Consider the following 20,569-nt stretch of genomic DNA (forward strand, 5'->3'; position numbering starts at 1 on the left):
CACTATCTACTATTCTCTTTAATATATGGAATACATACAGTATATAAAATATACATGTGTAATAATAAAATGATACATGTTTGTATGTGAACAAAGTTTAAAAAACCTAACGATCCATTTTCTCTGTAAACGTGTCTATGGGAACATTATGAAAATGCTTTTGGGTTTTCTGTTGATAAGCCATTTCCTTAGAAGCTGAATAGCCTTCATGGTAGTCTCCAGCCCCAACCATAAGCGCCAACTCCAAGGGACAGGAAGTTCCCTTTCTGGGCAGGGAGGCAGCCCCAGGTGCCTGTGCTCTCCGTGAGGTCACTACCCACTTCTGGGAGCCAGGTCAAAGCCTTCCACCCATGTGGACCTGTGATCTGCCACCTGCTAAATGGGCCACTGTGAGCCCTGCCTTCTCACTCGTTTCAAGAGCAGGTGCACAAGAAAGCTCTGGGTGGAGAAACAAAGAACACGGATTCCCTAAGAGGCTGGATTCTCTGGAGGCCTGGGCACCAGCAGGGAGCTCTGGCCTGAGGGGATAGCCCTGGGGCGGCGTCCAAAGTTAGGGTTAGGAAGACAAGACCTGACTCTACTCAATATTGTGTGCCCAGTGATGTGTCCTCTCCGGAACCTGAAAGTGACAGGAGGATGACCCTGGCCTCACCCACCCTGAACTGAACTCAGGGAATAAGGGAGCAGGATACTCAATCTTGTTAAGGGAGCGGGATACTCAATCTTGTTGAGGACAGGCTGGCTTCTCTAGGAAAATCCACTGGGAGAAATTTCTCTCAGGCCCCTAAGCTTATGATCTCTAGGCTTTTCCTGGGAATTTGCTTCTTTCCATTATGGATATTATAAATCTTAGAACAGATCATGTTTCTGTTTTTCCTCTGGCTACTGGGAAGCTCCAAGCTCTCCCACCTTCCTAGCACCCTACTGAATGTGCTTCTCTGTATGAACTCAGTTTTGGTTTTTATTTATTTTTCCACTGATCCTTCATCTACTTTTTTTTTTTTTTTTTTCGGTCCTCAGTATGGTTTTCCTGAAAGCTACATCATGTTATTTTTGGAACGAGACTGCAATGAGTGAGTAAACAAAATAACACTGAATAACACTGTGAAGTTTGGGATTCATGTTAAGAGTCCTTCTGTCTCAACACGTTTACTGTTGTTTTCTTAAGCTTCACAACATCTCCTTGAATGAGTAGGCAGGTGATTTCTTCCCTCACTTTTCTTGTTTTGTTTTGCTTTTTTTCTTAAGGTTGGGTTTTATTCTTAATAAGTTGTGTATGCGCACAAGTTTCAAGAGTCAAATGATTTCTGTCACAAAACGACAGCAGCCTCCTAACACCCCTGCCCCCATTTCCTGTTCCTCAGAGGCAACTACTTGGAATTCTTTTCACTGGTTCTCAAGAATATGCTGATCCTGCTACTTCTGGATTTTTCAGTTTGGGCCGCTTTTTATGGACTTCCCAGTATGAAGACGAAGATATTATTTTCTTTCAGATGCCCCTCCCCCATTCCCACAATGCTTCTTTTCCTGTCTGGCTTCTTGATGGTTCAGCCACAGCCCCCAGCACTAAGGTTATTCTGACTACATGTGACTACACAGAACCTGGGGAGAGGCGTGTGATGCAGTATGTGGGGTTGTTCCCTTTCCTCTTCCCAGGAGTCAGTCTCTCTTCTTAGTTTTACCTCCCACCCCCACCTGACTGGTGGGGGACTTGGGTCCCACAGCACATAGAGGGCCTGCCTGGCTTCTCTTGGATGTCTGCCAGACGAGGCATCCCCAACCCCCTTGCTGGACCCTTCTGGGGAGTCCTGGCTTGCTGTCTTCTCTGGCCTCCGTTTCCCTCCAAGGAAAGAGAACTCCTGAAAGGTTACCTGGAATGAGCCAAGGGCCAATTCAAAGAACAGCTGGACCTCCATGGCGTCCTCTGGGGAGAAGGCGAAGATGATGTAGTGGACTCCGAAGAGGGGGATCAGCAAGAGGGTGGACTTGGCCAGGCGCCTGCAGACACAGACCCAGACCTGCTGTGGTGTCCTGCCCCTCACCCCCAAGGCAAAGTTCTGCACACCCAACTTGCCCGACTGTCCGAGGCCGGCGGAGGTGCCCCAGGACCTTTGTGGTTCGACTTTTTATTCTGGAGAATATCTAGCTCCCACATACCCATCGTCCATGGTCAGTCCCCAAAATTTCTGATCATGCAACCCTCTCGGTAAATAAAATTTGGACACATATCCACCCAAACAACTTTATTATTTATAAATTATGTGCATTCTTAACATATGATTCACAAAGGCAACGTTTTTTTATAATAAATATCCATAAGGAGAAGTCCTTTTGTTTTCTTCCCAGATTAGGGTTGCTCAACTTAGCAAATAAAAATACAGGATGCCCAGCTCAATTTGAATTTCAGATAAACAGTGGATAATGTTTTTTTGGGAGTAAATACCAAAGCACTATTTATTTTTTATCCAAACTTGAAACTGAACCGGGCATCCTGGATTTTATCGGGCAGCTTTGTCCTGAATCCCCGGCTCCACCTTACTTCGGAGCCCACGGCTCTAAGACCTCCTGGAGAATCTGTCACCAAGTGAGCCAGGTCATGGCCGGATTCGCAAAGCTCAGAACATCACAGAGAAAGCCGTTGTTGGGCCCTGACTTGTCTTTAATTGTTCCCTGCTGAATTCGGTCTCCCCAGCCCAAACTCATTTATGAAGCCCTAACTGCCAGAACCTCAGAAATCCCTCTTGCTCCTTACAGATGGAGACCTAGAAAGAGGTGATTATGTTAAAATGAGGCTGTTAGCATGGCACCTTAGTCCAATCAACTGGTGTCCTTTTAAAAAGAGGAAGAGACACCGAGGATGTCTGCACACAGACCAAAGGACCAGGGAGAAGGCAGCCAGCCATCTACAAGGCAAGGAGAAGGGGCCTCGGAAGAGACCGAACCTGTCAGCACCTTGATCTTGGGTTTCCAGCCTCCAAAACTGAGTAAATACATTTCTCTTCTTGAAGCCACCCAGTGTGTGGTTGTTATCGTAGACCTAGCAAACTAGGACAGCATCTCCCTTTAGCGTTGTAAAGGTTTTAAGAATATTTTGGGATCACATATCATGAAAATCTGGTGAAAGCCATTCTCCCTTGAAAAAGACACAGATCTATATCTCTACCTCCGAAACCCATCAGGAGACTCCTTAGTGCTGGCTAAGCACAAATTTCTGCTTCCTGGGATCCAGAGATATTTCTCCTCTCTCCGGCGCTCGGGCAGCTGTCTCCAGGCAGCTGTCTCGGGCTGCACAAAGGACCTATCACACCCCCACCCCACCCTCATTCCTATTTACATTTGTAACCTCCTTGGAACTAGGTTGGGATAAACAATAGGTGCTCAGGAAACACCTGCTGAGCGAGCCTTGGTCTTTGCCCTCTACTTACTTATAATGGTTCACTTCATTGCCTCTTGTCTCTTGGGTTCTAAGTTTTCTCATCAGGATTCTTAGAATGTTTACAAAAAGGATGAAATTAATCTGTAAAACACAAGACAGAGGCAGGGCTGAAGGTGACTGCCACCTCTTGAGACCCGAGGGCAGAGAAGGACCACCCCCAAATTGCATCACTGCGCCACCCACCTCCCCTGCCCCGAGGTCCTGGTGGAGCAAGCCTACGGTAGGTGATGACTGACCCCACACCCACTCCTACCCCGGGCTGCTGGGGCTCTGAGGTGTGCTTTTTGCATCAGGGATTATTCACACTGGGAGTGCCCTGAAATCCCTGCAGGACCTTAACAGGCAGGTTTCCAGTGACCTGAAAGTCTATATTTCCATTGAGCTCCAGAGAATGCCAAAGCCGATCCTTGACTACACTTTGAGTAGCAAGGCTTTCTTCCAGCAGAGGTTTTGTTGCTGTCATTTTAATGTTTATTTATTTCAAGAGAGAGAGAGGGAGAGAGCTCAGGCAGGGAAGGGGCAGAGAGAGAGGGAGAGAGAGAATCCCAAGCAGGTTCTGCACTGTCAGCACAGAGCCATATTCGGGGGTCCATCTTACAAACCGTGAGATCATGACCTAAGCCAAAACCAAGAGTCAGATGCTTAACAACTGAGCCACCTAGGTGCCCAGCCTGCAGAGGTTCTTAAGGTTTAGAACCCCTTGGAGGTGGGGATGGGGTCCCTCTGCCCAGAGGTTATAGGTCAGTAAATCTGGGGTGGGTCCTCAAGAATCTGCATGTTTAATAAGCTCACAGGAGATGCTGAAGCTACTGACTGGGGACCATACTTTGAGAACCACTGCTTCAGAGCCTTACAACATCACTTTGCAGTTCGATCACCAACTCCAGGAAGCCACCCTTGATCATCTCTCTTTCCTGATATACTAAAGTTAGGTATCATGTTACCATGTGAGCACTTGAAAGAGGACAAACACATGCATCTGTCAAACTTGTATGTGTCCACTTATCTGCCAAGCCAATCATAACTTCCTAAAGGACAGGAATGTAATCTGTTTATTTCTTTTGGTGGTCCCTTGCCCGAGCCCAGTGCCAGAACGTTCTAAAGATGCCCACATGGTAGTAGCTCTCCTCTTCTCTCATCCACCTACTGGCTCCAGCCCCTTTACAGAAGCAGCGATCAGCAATCGCCCAGCCGGGCGCCCTCAGCGGTCACACAAACAGCCTAGGGCCTGGGAATGAATGCTGGCCAAAAGACAAGGATTAGAGGTCTATCAGGACTCCTAGCCCAGCCCAGCTGCTTCTTTAAGAACATGCTTCTAGCTTGCTTGTTTATACATCTTGCTCAGAGCTGGTTATGCAAGGTGTAAATGAATAAAGGCTATTTTTTCCCATTTATTTTTTGGCTTAGAGTTGGATTTAATTTAATAGGCAGCACTGGAAGGAAAAAAAAGAAAAACATCTTTCAGAACCCAAGAATGAGCACTAACTGTAGAATCCCAGGCCCCGTGACCAGCTGGTTGGGAGTTTCAAGTTCTTTCTTACTTAAGTCATCTTTGCACCCAATATGGGGTTCAAACTCATGACCCTGAGACCAAGAGTCACAGCTCTCCCTTTTTCTTCTTTAAGATAAGATATTTTTTATTTTTATTTCCTTATTTTTTTAATGTAATCTATTTTTGAGAGAAAGAGACAGAGACAGAGCAGGAGGGCGGGGAAGGAACAAAGAGAGAGGTAGACACAGAATTCAAAGCAGGCTCTAGGCTCTGAGCTGTCAGCACAGAGCTTGATGTGGGGCTTGAACCCACACACCGTGAGATCACGACCTGAGCGGAAGTTGGGCGTTTAACCGACTGAGCCACCCGTGGCCCTAGTCACATGGTCTTCCAGTTGAGCCATCCAGGTTCCCTTTTGCATCAGGAGTGCCCACCAAGCATCATCCCTCAGTCACTAGATAGACCACAGTCCCATGAAATGTACCAGGACACCGGGGCCCACTGTCCCTCTGCTGCGGCTCTCCTGGGCTGGGCTGTCAGGTTCTCAGAATTATAGCAAGGAAACTGGCCCAACGACATGAGGAAATGCCTTCCTGTGGGAATATGAGGCCGTCATAGCACACTGGTTGATTAGAGGCTTTCAAGGGACATGGGACACCTCACATCTCTTGCTAAGTGAAAAACAAACTAGATTACAAAACTATATTAAGTATTTTGAAAAGAGTATGTGAGCGCAAAGAAAAATGAAGGAAAAGCACATGTGTATTCATAGTGTGTATCTAGGTGCTAAAGGTATGTGTGATTTTATTCCCTTTGGAAAATCACATTTTGTATCTTCCAACTTTCCTTTTTACATGAATTCTATTATTTTTTTTTTTAAAAGGGGGGGGCACCCCCAGGTGGCTCAGTCAGTTAGGCATACGACTCTTGGATTTGGTTCAGGTCATGATCTCACAGTCATAGGATCAAGCCCTGTGCTGACAGCACGGAGCCTGCTTGGGTTTCATTCATTCTCTCTCCCCCCTCCCTCCCACCCCTGCCATACTCACACATGTGCACTCACTTTCTCTCTCAAACTAAATAAAAAAACATTAAATACATGTTCAAAAGGGGTTGCCTGAGTGGCTCAATGAGTTGAGACTGCAACTTTAGCTCAGGTCATGATCTCATGATTTGTGAGTGCTTCAGGCTCACTGCTGTCAGCCTCTCTCTGCCGTTCTCCTCACCTCAAAAAATTTTTTAAATGTTAACAAAAAAAGAGAAGATGGTCCTGGGATGGCTCCCCGCTCCCAACTGCCCTGAGAAGGTCACCAGCCAGCTGGTGGGGGCTCAGCTCCAGGGCTCCCAACCCCAACTGCATTGGAGAAGCATCTGAGAACTTGAACCAGAGACTAGTGCCCAGGCCCCTCCCCAGAACAATGAGAGCAGAACCTGTGGCTGTCAGTATTTTTTTTTTAATGTTTATTGATTTACTTTGAGAAAGAGATGGGGAGAGGGACAGAGACTCCATTGGGGGAGAGAGACTCCCAAGCTGGCTTCCCCTGTAGGCGTGGAGCCTGAGGCAGGGCTCCAACTCACAACCCATGTGACGAAGACCTGAGCTAAAATCAGGTCAGATGCGCATCAACTGCAGAACCCAGGCGCCCTGGCTGCCAGGGTTCACCAGCTCCCAGGGGTTCTGAAGGGCTACCCAGTTGAGATGCTCTAGGCTCCCTGTCCTCAAGTCATTCCTGCGTCTCCTCCCGTCTCCTCCCCGCCCCTCCCAATGGCACCCCAAAGGTCCAAGACCATGCCTCACTCGGCTTTCCTCGGCCCCCTCCCCACTGCCTGTGATCCAGCTCAGCGGCTCTTCCCAGTGTAACAAGAGGGTGCCTACAAAACAGATAAGGACCAGACCCAAAAATCTGAAGGTGGAAGTGGGGTTCAGGGCAGCACAGAGCCAGCCAACTGAGGGCAAAGAGCTCTGCTAACCACATTTCAGTGGCTACTCACAGACCAAAGAGACTTATGTGTCCTTTTGCCTTTTAACTGCCCCTCATACTCCCACCCACCATTCTTCGGGGGGCCGAGCTTCGGGACCCTCCTGCTACCGGCCAGCCTCTGGAAGTCCTGTGGATTAACCCCCCGCATGTGAAGGGAGCCCTGGCTCTCGGCCTTATGTCCAGGCCAGTTACTGTTTCCATCTCTTCCCCTGGAACCCAGCTCAGGAAGATGGCTGCTCACCAGGATGGAGAGGATCACAGGCCCTCGAATGACCCACCAGATGGACGCATTGGCATTGATGTCCCAGCACCTGTGGAAAAATGGTGGGCATTGTTAGAGCTGAGCCGACCTGGGAGGACTAACCCTCTGAAGAACCCTTCATAGGAACAGCCCACACCGGCGACCCTGAGCATCACTGCAGCTGTGCGCCCAGCACAATCCCAACCCACTCTCCCCTGCAGCCCAAAAGCACTCATGAGGCTGATGAACGAGGCCCCCCATCTCCATGCACGCCCGTCAGTGTCTGGGGCAGCAGACATGGGCAGGACCTGAGGGCCAGAAAATCCCAGGTCCCAAAGCTAGCACAGTGATAAACTCTCAATTGCCCACCATGTCTAGGCAGGTGACCTCAGTGAGCTAAGCAGCTGGGTGACAGACATGTGACCACAGGACCTTGGCACGTCAGATGGGGGGGGGCAGTTCTTGACAAACAGGAGAGCATGTGCATGGTCTAAGGCAGCCACACGCTCCTCCAGCTGGTTTTTGCCACAAGGGAAGATGAGAACAGTTGGTAGAACTTCTCATGCTTTCCAGAGAAGCTAAAAGTCCAGATTTTTTAAAAAATCAAATTTACCCAATTAAAATAATTCTTTTGAAACAATTATGTTGGGCCGTATTCCGAGCGCAGGACACTTGTAAGCCTCATCTGACATGACGTGCGTACTAGCCTGGCCAAGTCAGTACCCCGAAGAGAAACTGCCTATGAGAGGCTCCGTCACACTGCCTCACTTCCTCTCGGCGGCTTTCTTTCCTTTCTTTCTTTACATTTTTTAAATGATTATTTATTTTTGAGAGACAGAGCTCCAGCAGGGGAGGGTCAGAGAGAGAGGGAGACACAGAATCTGAAGCAGGCCCCAGGCTCTGAGCTGTCAGCACAGAGCCCAACGTGGGGCTCGAACCCACGGACCATGAGATCATGACTGCAGCTGAAGTCAGCCGCTTAGCCGACTGAGCCACCCAGGTGCCCCTCTCTAGGCTTCTTTCATGGCCCCTTTCCATGCGCCTCCTCTCAGAAGGGCCCCCTGGGCTCATCTCCATCCTCAGCGCCTGGCATCTCAAGAGAACAAGACCAGATCTCTTGGTCTCCATGGGGAGCAGGCAATGGAACTGCTGGCACTGGTCCTGCCTCTGCTGGACTCTCAAACCCCCGGAAGGAGGGGGAGAGGAGCAGAGGAGGGAGATCCCAGCAAGAAGAAAAAGCTGGCTTGGCCCAGAGCTTCCTCATGGAGCAGCACCTACCCTTTCCACGGAGCCCACAGGGCAGTCAGGGAGAGAGCAGGTCCAGGAGGGTGTGGGGGTGGTGAAGGCCGTAGCCCATCGAGAAGCTGGCACCAGCCCAGCACCCCAGAGAACCCGCCTGTGGCCCCCGGTTTGAAAAACAGGCCTCTCCTAGATAGCTCCCAACCAGTGTCCGTCCCATTTGAGAGCCAGACAATATAACATACACGCTTGTTACCTCTCCTTCAGACGGCTTACCCAACATCTTCCAGAAAGTGCCTACTGATGGCCCACGAGGCAACAAAAACAGCCGGGGAACCTGCAGAATAAAAAGAAAGGGCAGGGCGGGAGGGAGGGGACTTGGTTTTCAACACCCGAACAGGGACGGGACAGTCCCCCAGCCCAGCCGTGAACAGGTGCACAGAAGCCCCCCCTTGGAAATCCTGTGCAAATGCGTAGCCTCATGCTTCCTGGTGGCAGGGATGCCCTGGGACCTGAGGCAGAATCAGGGGACTCAGGGGCTCCTGGGCCAGACTCAGGAGGGCCTCTGCCGGGAAGAGAGAGGTGAAGTGACCTTTCACCTGCGCTGTCCTTGCAGGGGCCACTGGCCACATGTCGCCCCATGAGCACTTGATGTGCGGCTGGTCCCAGTGGAGATGCGCTGTAAGTGCTGGACACCAGGTTTTGAAGATTTAGTAGGAATAAAAGGATGTGAAGTGTGTTAATTTTTATATTAAATATATTTTGAAATGATCATCTTTGTACACTGGGTTAAATTAAATAGACGATTCATTTCACCTGTTTCTTTTTCATGTGTTTACTGTGGCTACTAGAAATTTTTATTTTATTCTTTGTGCTTATTTTGAGAGACAGAGAGTGGGAGAGGGGCAGAGAGAGAGGGATACGACCTGAGACACTTAACCAACTGAGCCACCCAGGTGCCCCTGAAGTGACTCATTCTTAAACTCGAACAGTCAAGGTCACCAACATCTGAGGAATGCTGATTACCTAAAAGACAAGGACCAAAACAATCAGAGAGAAGGAATTCAAAGGAAACAGATGCTGCAGGCAGCCCATGAACTTGAACAAAACAGCTCTAAGGAGTACCGCCAGAGAGATAAGAGGCAAGATTACCTCTGCAAGACCCAAACAGGATGCTGGAAACTGGGAGCATTCCAAGAACAAGGAAGAATGCTTAGAAATTGACTATATAATAACTAAGATTAAAGAAACCCACAGATGGGTTGGAAGATAAAGACCAAGAATGGCCCAGCAAGCAGAACACAAAAGGCTGTAATGAAAAGCCAGAGGAAAGAAATGAGAACATCAGAGGTCAGTTGCAGGACGTGTGACGTCTGATTAAAAGGTTCAGAAATAGAGGATAAAAACCAAAGGCAAAGAAATCAAATAGGCGATGTAAGAACATTGTCCAGGCAATGAAGGATGTGAGTTTCCAGATGAAAGCAGCTCTCATGGGGGCACATCCCGATGGCATTTTAAAACACGGGGGACAGAGAGGATCCTGTAGCTTACATAGAGTAAAAATGCTCAGGAAACAATAATACAGCACATCCGATAATATCAGATGCCCATACAGAAGGCCTCCAAAATTCAGGGGGGAAGTGGTTTTTCAACCTAATTTCTATGCCTAGGAAAACTACAAATTAGGTGTGAAAGTTGAAAAAGCTATTTTTGGATATGCAATGCAAAAACGTGCACTTTCCATGCACCCTTTGTTAGACAGGCACTGGAACATGTGCCCCAACACCACTAGGGAGAGCAAACCAAAGAGAGGAGACAAGAAATAAAGGAATAGGATTTGTAGGGGAAAAGGATGGAAATTCTCAGCATGAGGGTGAGGGAATGGAGTAAGTCTAGAGAAAAACCAGCCGAAATAGAGCAGAAGGCTCTAGAAAGAACAGTGCTAGGTCCATTGGGCTGAAGAACAACCTTCCTAAATTCCTAACAACCCAGAACTTTGGAGTGTGACCTTATTTGGAAATAAGGTCTTTGCAAATGTAATGAGTTAGGAAGAGGTCATACGTGGGGCGCTTGGGGGTGCTCAGTCAGTTAAGCGTCCAACTTCGGCTCAAATCATGCTCTTGTGGTCTGTGAGTTCGAGCCCCGGGTTGGGCTCTGTGCTGGCAGCTCGGAGACTAGGGCCTGCTTTGGATTCTGTGCTCCTCCCCTGTTTGTGCTGTCTCACTCTGTCTCTCAGAAATAAATACATGTTAAAAAAAATAAAAAGAAGAGGTCATAAGAATTCCAGTCATACTGGGGCCCTAATAATATGACTGGACTCTTTATAAGGAAGCTGTGAGAGACAGAAAGGACACAGAGGGAAGAAGACCATGTAATGATGGAGGCAGAAATTGCAATAAAGCTACCACCCACCAAAATAAATAAATAAAAAATGCCAAGGACTATCAGCAACAGCCATAAGCTAAAAGAGAGGCCCGGAGCATTTCAGAAGGAATCAGCCCTGCCAGAACCTTGCTTTTGAACTTCTGGCCTCCAGAACTGTGAAAGAATAAATGTCTATTGTTTTAAGCCACCGAGTTTGTGGTAATTCGTTACGGCAACCCCTAGGAAACTAAGCCAGCAAGAAGAACCCAAACAAGTGGGAACTAATAGATCTCCTGTTGGCATTGGCTGACTTGGAAAATAGCATTAGAGGGTTTTCCAGTTCTGTTGGAGAATTTAGGGAAATTAACAACAGCAACACAAAACAAATAAATCAATGAAAAGTGACTCCATGAAGGGGCACCTGGGTGGCTCAGTCCACTAAGCATCTGACTCTTGGTTTTGGCTTAGGTCATGGTCTCACATTTAGTGAGTTAGAGCCCCGTGTTAGTCTCTGCACTGACAGTGCGGAGCCTGCTTGGGATTCTCTCTCTCCCTCTTTCTCTTTGCCCCTCCCCTGCTCATGCTCTCTCTCTCAAAAATAAATAGTTAACTTAAACAAAAAGTGACTCTATGAAAAACAAAAGATTACATATTGGAAGTAAAATCATTGCTCACCCCTTGGCTCAACAATAAACAGCACTTACATAGACATAATGATTTGTCTAGACTAGACTAGACAAATCTAGTCTAGACAGAACTTAACCAAAAATCAAAAAACTTAATGGTAGGATGGAGGTGGGGGCTGGAGAATTTTATATCCTTACCTTCCATCGTAAGGAGTCAGCCAGTACTGCCTCAGATGGACAAATCAGGAAAGAGCAGACTCTTGTTCAGAAGTATGAGAGAGACCATTAGAAGGGTCAGCTAAGGAATTCGAGGGTGTTACCTCTGGGGAACAGAAGTGGGGGCAGGAGACTGCTTTCCTTCACCCTATTTAATTCCTTAAACCAAGTATGTGCATGACTTTAATAAAAAATAACATTAACATTAAAAAAAAATCCCCTGCCTTGGGGTACCTGGGTGGCTCAGTCTGTTGAGCATCTAACCAGCTCAGATCATAATCTTGCAGATTGTGGGTTCGAGCTCCATGTGGGGCTCTATGTGGCCAGTGTGGAGCCTGCTTCAGATCCTCTCCCTGCCCCTTCTCTATTTGCATTGTCTCTCAAAAATAAATAAACATTAAAAAAAAAAACCCCTGCCTCAATTTTGAGTGCGTTGGGCAAAGAACATGGGCTCTGAAGGGCTATCTGCTCATTATCTTCCATCTTTAACAGAGTTGGTGGAAAGTGGGAGAAGCAGTAGGAGTTAGGGTCCTCAGTGTGGTCCCCAAACTAATGGTATCAGAGTCATTTGGGGACTCGTTAGAAATACAGAGCTTCTGGCTACACCCAAGGCCAACTGGCTCAGAGGTGCAAGGGTGGGGTCCAGCCAGCTGGTTTGACATGCCCTCCCTGTGACTGATACTGGCCCCACTTGGAGACCCACCAGCTCAGTGAGTGCGAGCTTGGTTCATCCCCATTAAAGCCAGAGGGGTCACCCCTTTCCAGGCACAGTCTGCCTCCCAGCACTTTGAGAAAAGAAAAGTGTCAGGTAAGTATTAAAAACCTCCAAAGTGTTCAGTCCTTCTGAGTGAGGGATTCTAATCCTAAAATTCCAGATTACACATAGAAATAAGCTTTGCCCATAAAAGTATTCATCACTGTGTAATCTATAATAGTGGAAAATCAGAAACAACCTAAATGTCCATATAATAAGTATTGGGTTAAATACATCCACAGACTAGTTAAATATGTTTATGGCCGAGGCGGAAGGATACAGAGCACGCTTAGGTGCTAGTGGAAAGAAGCAAGATTCAAAATTCTCTGTACAGCATGAGCACCACAATGTGGGGGAAAAAACGGAGTAGGAAACATAGTCTGGAAGGAACCTCCCTGCAAATGTTCAACAGATGAGACAAAGGTTAAGCTTTTTTTCTACTTAATTGCTTTTTTCTTTGCAAAGTCTCACAGCGAGCGTGTACTCATTTAAGCAACCTATCTCTGGGGAGACAAGTTGCCAGAAATTGCGAAGGGGCCACTGCTTTTGTAAGAGAAAAGCTTCTCAAAGATGGAGAACTTCAGACGTCGTGAGTCCCTTCCAGTTCTCCTCGGAGTTCTCCTCGAGGGCTGGCCGGCAGAAGCCCGGGAGGGGAGGAACCGCTGTTTTATGTGCGGCCTGGCATATTGGAGATGCTCAGTAAATATTGGAGAAAGAAAGGAAAGCTTTCTAAAAACTTGTGATTTTATCTCCGCCCGCTCCCATGACTGCTTTGAATGATGGAACTTTGATCTACGGCCATATACTACCCTGGACATACCCGATCTTGTCTCAATGTTGGGACTCTTTTGGTTTTGGTTTTGTAATCTCTAGAAGCCCCTCTGAGCTCAAAGAAAGCTGGATAAATTATGATCCTGATATTATAGGTCATGAAACTGCCCATGTTCATACGACAAGATCATGGCATATCTGGGAGTCAAGGTCAGTGAACTAGGTTCTCAACTGGGTGCTTTTTTCGGGCAGTCAACTGCATAAGGCAAGTTCCTGGTGCCCCAGCAGTCTGGGACTGCTGGCTTATGTGGAAACCCGAAGATCTGCAGAGCCCTACAGCTCCCGATGGCCAAGGGCCATGTGCTAATTGGGCTGCCAAAGTCTACGGGAGGGCTGGGGAGCTCTGGCGGCTCAGGTGACTTTCCTGGTGTGAGGAAGTAGGGCCTTTGCGTGTAAAAATTCAGACAAGCAGAAAAGACAGGGCGTTCCTAGCAGGGGTACTTTTTAATTAAAGGTACCAAGAAGGAAGCAAATGAAATTAATGGCTGGTACACATGACTATTGCTGTGAGCATGTGAGTCACTCAGAGGAACCTGGCTGTCTTTCCAGAACCCAGTGGGTAACTGACATATATGTTTATCAAATGAACAATTGATGGATGGTTGAATGGATGGATGGATGGACGGAAATGGATAGGAAGATGGATGGATGGGTGGGTGGTTGGGTGGAAATGGATAGGTAGATGGATGGATGGATGGATGGAAATGGATAGGTAGATGGATGGATGGATGGATGGATGGATGGATGGATGGATGGATGGAAATGGATAGGTAGATGGATGGATAGATGGATGGATGGATGGTTGGATGGATGGGTGGATGGAAGGGTGGATGGATGGATGGCTGGATGGATGGGTGGATGTTTATTAATGGTAGAATAAGAGTTAAGGGGCTCTTGGGGTACCTGGGTGGCTCAGTCGGTTGGGTGTCCGACGTTGGCTCAGGTCATGATCTCACGGTTTGTGTGTTCAAGTCCCACGTCAGGTTCTGGGCTAACTGCTCAGAGCCTGAAGCCTGTTTCAGATTCTGTGTCTCCCTCTCTCTCTCTGCCCCTCCCCAAATCGTGCTCTGTCTCTGTCTCAAAAATAAACTATTAAAAAAAAAAGAGTTAAGGGGCTCTGGAAACAGGCAGGCCTTGGTTTGAATCCCGAGTCTGCCCTTGTCTGCAGTGTGGGCTGAGAATATTACCTCACATCTTTGAGCCCGGTTTCTTGGAGAAGCTTCTGGAAGTTGTTGTGCCAACTAAATAATGCACGAATAGTCCTGAGCTCATAGTAAGCAAGTGCTCAGGAAATGGGAGCATTGATCAGAAAGGAAAGGGGGAAGAGATGGAATGGAGCCTGAGTTGGCTGTCTTACTATTTACCTCCTTCCTACAAAGGAACCTTGAATTTCTTTTGGGAAGCCATGTGGTTTGCGTAGCTAAAGCCAATCAGTGTATTCCATTCCCTCAGGTCTCTGTGATTGGTTCAAGGATGTGTATGAGATAAAATGGTCCAATCAGAGTGAAAATCACAGTATTTGCTGAGAATGCTGGATGGCATTTTTCTCTCATTAGATGTAACAAGGAAGTTGGTGGCCCAGAAGCCACTGGCAGTTATGCTGGGAGCACCAGCCTAATGATAAAGCTGATGCTACAGTAGGCGGAGTGGAAAGAAACAAAGAAATGTTGTTGAGCTGCTGGATCCAGCCTCACCTGAAGTTGGTGATCCCTGGACTTTTCAGATAGATAAGCCCATTAATTTCTTTTATGCCTAAAGATGATCTAAGCCAGATCTTCTACAATCAAAAGTATCCTGATATAGAAAGGAAGCAGGAATAAAAATATATGAAGGGAATGTCTAAGGAAGATGAAACAAGTGTTGGGTGGCATCAAATCGTAAGAGACTTTGCATGGCAGAAATTGGGTTAATTTTAGCTATTAATTCCCATTTGACATACAAATAAAGCAAAGCCAGGGGGGTAAACAAGAAGCAACTCGCCTAGGGGCACGTGGGTGGCTCAGCTGGTTAAACGTCGAACTCTTGGTTTCGGCTCAGATCATGATCTCATGGTTCATGGGTTCGAGTCCCACATAAGGCTCTACACTGGCAGTGCAGAGCCTGTTTGGGATTCTCTCTCTCCCTCTCTTTCTCTGCCCTTCCCCTGCTCTCTCTCTGTCTCTCAAAAATTTACATAAACATAAAAAAAAGAGAAGGGGGCACCTGGATGGCTCAGTCAGTTAAGCGTCTTGACTTCAGTTCAGGTCATGATCTCACGGTTTGTGGGTTCAAGCCCCACATAGGGCTCTGTGGTGTCTCAGAACCCAAAGCCTGCTTCTGATTCAGTGTCTTCCTCTCTCTCTGCCCCTCTCCCACCTGCTCTCTGTCTCTCAAATATAAATAAAGTGTAAAAAAAATTAAAGAAAAAAACCCAGCAGCAACAACTTTCCCAGGATGACACAAGTTAGCTGACCTAACTATGTGTGGGGCTGGAACTGGAAACCAAACCCTCTGACTCGGTGCCCTTCCCCACATACACACAGCCGTCATCCCCATGGAGAAACATACCCCATCCGAGGGCAACAAATCCCTGAAGGCACTTCCTCTCTGAGAAGAAGGAGATGACGAGGAGCGTGTGCAGGTAGAGGCCCTCCACCAGCAGCCAGGCGTAGTTGGCCATGATGCAGTACTGGAAGAAAGCCATGACCAGCTTACAGCCCACCTGGACAGAGAGAGGCCGGTGAGCCCCAGGCTGCATAACCACGGGCTTCCCTCTGGTGGCCACCCCCAAAGGAAGGGACAGGGTGTGGTAGGAGTCAGGCCAAAGACCTAGTCTCTAGGGTTCAGGGCCATCCCCTGTGGCCTTCCATTATCAGAAGCAGAATTCTTTAGAGGGTGGAGGTCCCCATGCCCATAGGCTCAGTCAAAAAGGCTAATGGGCCATCACAAAGCAGGAACTACATTCGAACTCTGGAACCGGCTGCCAGGTGTAAAGGTGTTGGATATTGCCCAGCTCTGGAGTTCACTTGCAGATGAGAAAAGAAGCTGAGAGAAGGAAAGGGATTTCTGATCAAAGGGTTAACAAATCCTTTCCATGCTCTTTCCCCAGAATCAGATGAAGGGATGTACCAATTATGTATAGCAGGCAACACTGACAGTGAAAATGACCCCTGACTGGGACACTGCATCTGTTCTAGGACCTGACATGCTGGATTGGGACACCAGGGTTGGCCTTGACTGGTGCAGTGACATTACAGGCATGGCTCTTGCAGGAGTCGCTGGAGGCTATGCCTGGGGGGATGTGGGGTAGGGGACTTCAGCACCAGCAGGGAGCCTCCTTTCCCATGCTACAAGGTCCCCTTTCCCTTCACTGAGTTGTCCCCTGGGGACAGGCCAGCTCCTGCTGCATGGACTACTTCAAGGTCACATTCACAGAGGAGATGCACCTGGTGCCATCCTGCTGGCCAGCTGAGGTTCTGGCCTCACAGCCACCCATAAACTCTGATTCCAGGAGGTGCCCATGGTTGCCTCAGAGTGTGATGCTTAGCAAAGCCGTAGAAGGTTCCTTGCTGGTAACTGCTGGACCTGCCCTTCTGGTCAGTGAGAGGGTAGGGTCTGAATTTAAGTCTTCTGATTCCCAAACTGGTTACTCTTACTTCATCCATCTCTCTAAGGGACAGGGCCCTCCCGAGGGGACTGCCCGGTTTGAGTCAGAAACACACACACACACACACACACACACACACACACATACACACACACACACAACTACAAACAGTACAAACTTTACAGATCTGTAAGGAATTACAGATGTGAGTGGTGGGAAGTGCCAGGTGACCGAACCAACCTCAATCTCCAATCCCTTTCTCTCTTGTTTGCCTCTCCTAGGGAGACTATGAGAGTAAAAAAAACAAAACAAAACAAAACAAAAAACCCTCAATCTTCCAGCCTCCCTTGCAGTTAGGTGGGGTCACATGGCCTGGTTCTAGCCAATGTGGTGTAGATGGGTGTCTTGGGGTGGGGGTTCTTTACCCACCGTAAAAAGGCAAAGCTGCCCAAAGACAAAAACTGTTTAATCTTGACTCTCTTTTTTGCCTGGAACATGAGTGTGAAGCCTGGGGCTGCAGCAGCCCTATTGTAAACTTGTAGCGTAAAGCTCGAATTCAAACATGGCAGAGCAGGAGGGAAAATGATTGTGCCCGCCATAGTGTCGTGGAGCCACTGTGCTACCTCTGGATTGCCCATTTGTGGGCTGCTTATGTGGGAAGCAACCCCCTCTGTTAAGCCACTGATGTATGGTTTTCTGTTATATGCAGCAAAAGGGAGTCTCAACTGATACACAGAGTGATATTGCTAAGAAATAAGGCCCCTCTAAGCACTCAGGAGGAGGAAGGGCTTAGATTTAACAAAACGATTGTTGTGCTACAGACCTGCGTGTGCAGACATGGGCATACGCTCCTACTTTTCTTTCTACAACCAATCTCAACCCTCTTTAAACTTGACCGGAAGGGCCTAAGACAAGCCTTGCTAGAGTGGCTAATGCACCTCTGGGCACTGGGAGTTGAAGGGCAGCCCCCAGGGACTTCCTGACAAACTGCTCTCATACAGGACCCAGACTGTGCGTGGGGAGACATGGGACTCTCCCCGAGCCTCCTGGCCTGGCCCCAGCACTGGGCCCTCTAAGCATTAGGTGCAGCCCCAGCAGGGACTTGCGGGAAGGGCAACGGGCCACCACCCCGGAGTCAGGCTGGGGAAAGCGGGCGGGCCCGGCAGCACCCTAGGGCACGCAGGCATGTTACCCTGTGGGCGTCACAGTGAGCGACATCGTCCGAAGAGAAGAGCACCGCGTCCTTGATGAAGTTGGACAGGGCACGCAGGATGAAGGACACAAACAGGTGCATGTGGATGTAGTTGCGGGTGCAATGGAGCCTCCTGTGGGGACAGAACGCAGGGCCGTAGGGGCCACAGCCACATGGGCCCTGCCGCTCAGTAGCTATACAACCTCAGAGCATGCCTTTTCACCTTCCGGAGCCTCAGTTTCCTCCTCTGCTGGAGGGGTCACAGTCTGTTGCTTGTTCCTCGTCTTCTGGTGCGAGAACCACATTTTCTTGAGAGGAATCTATCGCAGCTCCGGGTGGGGATGACTCCACCCTCCCACCCTGTAGACTTGACCAATCACAATCTCTGGCTGCAGTGATTGGCTCAGGTTGGGCATGTGATCCAAGCCCAGCCTATGAGAACAACCTCCCCCCTACGGCCCCCCGGGACTTTTCATTGCAACTAATAGAGAAGAGGCTCGCTTTGTCCCGGGGTTACCCGGCTGGTGGAATGTACCCCCCAAGCCGCTGGTGGTTGTGTCCACCACCCCTGCAGAGAGCCTGCCTGAGGATGAGGCCAATGCAGAGTGGAGAAAGGGGGGAGACACACCTGGTTCTGCTGATAGCTTTGACCCCCTAGATCCAGCCATTCCAAAAGCCAGAGACCCCTGACTTTGTCAGTTATGTGCGTCAGGTCACTTTTGTTTACTCAAACGTTTTTAAGGAGGGTTTCAGTTTCTTGCAACCAAGAGCCTGGCTAAAGTACTTGGAAAATGGGGGTAATAATACCTGTCTTAGAGCATTGTGTGAAAATCAGAAATAGTACATATAAAGCAACTGGTGCACTAAGTTCTTAGAGACAGTGTCGAATGCATAAAAGAATGAACAAAGTCTCAGAAACATCAGTGTTTTGCCACAGGTAAGACTTGGATCATGGGGTAACAACGTGGCCCACCCAGACCTTCCTTTCTCTGGCCCGAGCAATCTGAAGAGGCCCAATTCCGTCTGGGGTCTGGGGAAGGCTGGGGAGACAGGGAGCTGGCAGTGTGTTCTCACCGGAAAGCACAGAGGACGCTGAGGGCAACCAGCAGCATCACCAGGGAGGAGCTATAGCCCACGGTGTACATGACCTTCAGCTTCAGCAGGTACTCGTGCTGCAGAGAGAGGCATGCATCAGCCCCCGCCTCAGGGTGTACCTGCTTAGGACGCTTGAACCCTTCAGTGCTTAATGCTGTGCTGGTCAGACTCCACGGACATCAGTTCACAGACTCAGAACTCCTTGGCTTTGTTAAAGATACTGGGGACCCTCTGATGCCAGCTGAGACTTGCACCCCGTGTATGGGGCTGTAACCTTACCACCACCCTGAATTCAAGCCTTTGCTGGAATACCTCCAGGGATGCAGTGCTCACTGCCTTTTGAGGAAGTCATCTGGATACAACAGTGCAAAATATTAGTTTTTTCTCATGTGAGACTCAAACCTATTTTAAATTGCAGCTTTTGGTTCTGTTTTGCTTCTGGGGCCACTTAAACCAAATTTGTCTTGTACCTAACACATACCATTATTTTTTTAATTAAAAAAATGTTTATTTTTGGGAGAGACAGAGCGTGAGCTAGGAAGTGACAGAGAGAGAGAGACGCAGAATCTGAAGCAGGCTCCAGGCTCTGAGCTGTCAGCACAGAGCCCAACGTGGAGCTCGAGTCCATGAACTGTGAGATCATGACTGGAGCTGAGGTCAGAAGCTTAACCGACTGAGCCGCCCAGGTGCTCCTCTGTCATTTTTTAAAATAAACTTTTCATTTTCAAGTAGTTTTGGACTTATAGAAGATTTGCAAAGATCTTAGGGAGATCCGCCATTTCTTAATACCTCTTTTTTACTTGCTCATTTCTCACATATATTTTCAGCATTATATTTTGCCTGTGTCTTCAGTATCTTTCCACAATCCTTCATTCTTTGGCTCAATTAATATGCTCCAGGTTGTCAGTGTCCTTCCTGAATAAGACATCCAGAACCGATTGCTGGAAAGCTCCAGTGTTTTCTCTGACCATGAAGGAGTAGAGCCGGACCATTGCCTCCTCCGATCTATACACTGTTCTTAATATTAATGCAGCCAAGCAGACATTTACTTAATGCAGCCAACAGCCACGTCACATTACTGACTCATCATTGATTCAAAAAGTGTTAGGTTGCATTCAAGATCTCAATGGAAGGGCGCCTGGGAGGCTCAATTGGTTGAGTATCCGATTCTTGATTTCTGCTCAGTTCATGATCTCATGGTTCATGGGATCGAGTCCCCTGCTGACAGCACAGAGCCTGCTTGGGATTCTCTCTCTCCCTCTCTCTTTCTCTCTCTCTGCCCCTTTCCCTCTCATGTGCACACACACGCTTTCTCACTTTCTCTCTCTTTCAAAATAAATCAACTTTAAACAAACAGTGCAACAACGAAAAAAGAAAGATCTCAATGGAATAGAAAATGTGACATATAAAGATAAATTTAAGACCTACATCTTTTAGGTTCAAAAAAATAAATTGTATGACAATCTTAAAAAGAATCATGAAAAGGAAAATTAAACCAACAATGTTATACTATCT

The 20,569-nt window shown here is 48.1% G+C and overlaps 1 protein-coding gene and 1 long non-coding RNA gene across 4 annotated transcripts in view; one reads left to right on the top strand and one right to left on the bottom strand.

Annotated features, from left to right (window-relative positions):
* Window positions 1-20,569, bottom strand: part of SCTR (secretin receptor) — a 67,803-nt gene that overhangs the window by 5,215 nt on the left and 42,019 nt on the right. For 2 of the 3 annotated variants that reach the window (XM_029934707.1, XM_029934706.1), the window contains exons 5-11: window positions 19,034-19,131; window positions 17,960-18,092; window positions 15,729-15,882; window positions 8,667-8,727; window positions 7,152-7,221; window positions 3,426-3,517; window positions 1,872-1,998 (exon numbers count right to left, since the gene is read on the bottom strand). In XM_029934707.1, coding sequence (XP_029790567.1) covers window positions 1,872-1,998; window positions 3,426-3,517; window positions 7,152-7,221; window positions 8,667-8,727; window positions 15,729-15,882; window positions 17,960-18,092; window positions 19,034-19,131 — 735 coding nt within the window. The remainder of the gene's footprint in view (window positions 1-1,871; window positions 1,999-3,425; window positions 3,518-7,151; window positions 7,222-8,666; window positions 8,728-15,728; window positions 15,883-17,959; window positions 18,093-19,033; window positions 19,132-20,569) is intronic. The other variant, XM_029934708.1, reaches the window with a different exon arrangement.
* LOC115287898 lies at window positions 3,524-9,140 on the top strand. Its single transcript, XR_003906705.1, has 3 exons — window positions 3,524-3,656; window positions 7,131-7,234; window positions 9,007-9,140. It is a non-coding gene; the product is annotated as an uncharacterized LOC115287898 (long non-coding RNA).

Source organism: Suricata suricatta, chromosome 3 (assembly GCF_006229205.1).
Source record: "Suricata suricatta isolate VVHF042 chromosome 3, meerkat_22Aug2017_6uvM2_HiC, whole genome shotgun sequence".
Taxonomy (NCBI): domain Eukaryota; kingdom Metazoa; phylum Chordata; class Mammalia; order Carnivora; family Herpestidae; genus Suricata; species Suricata suricatta.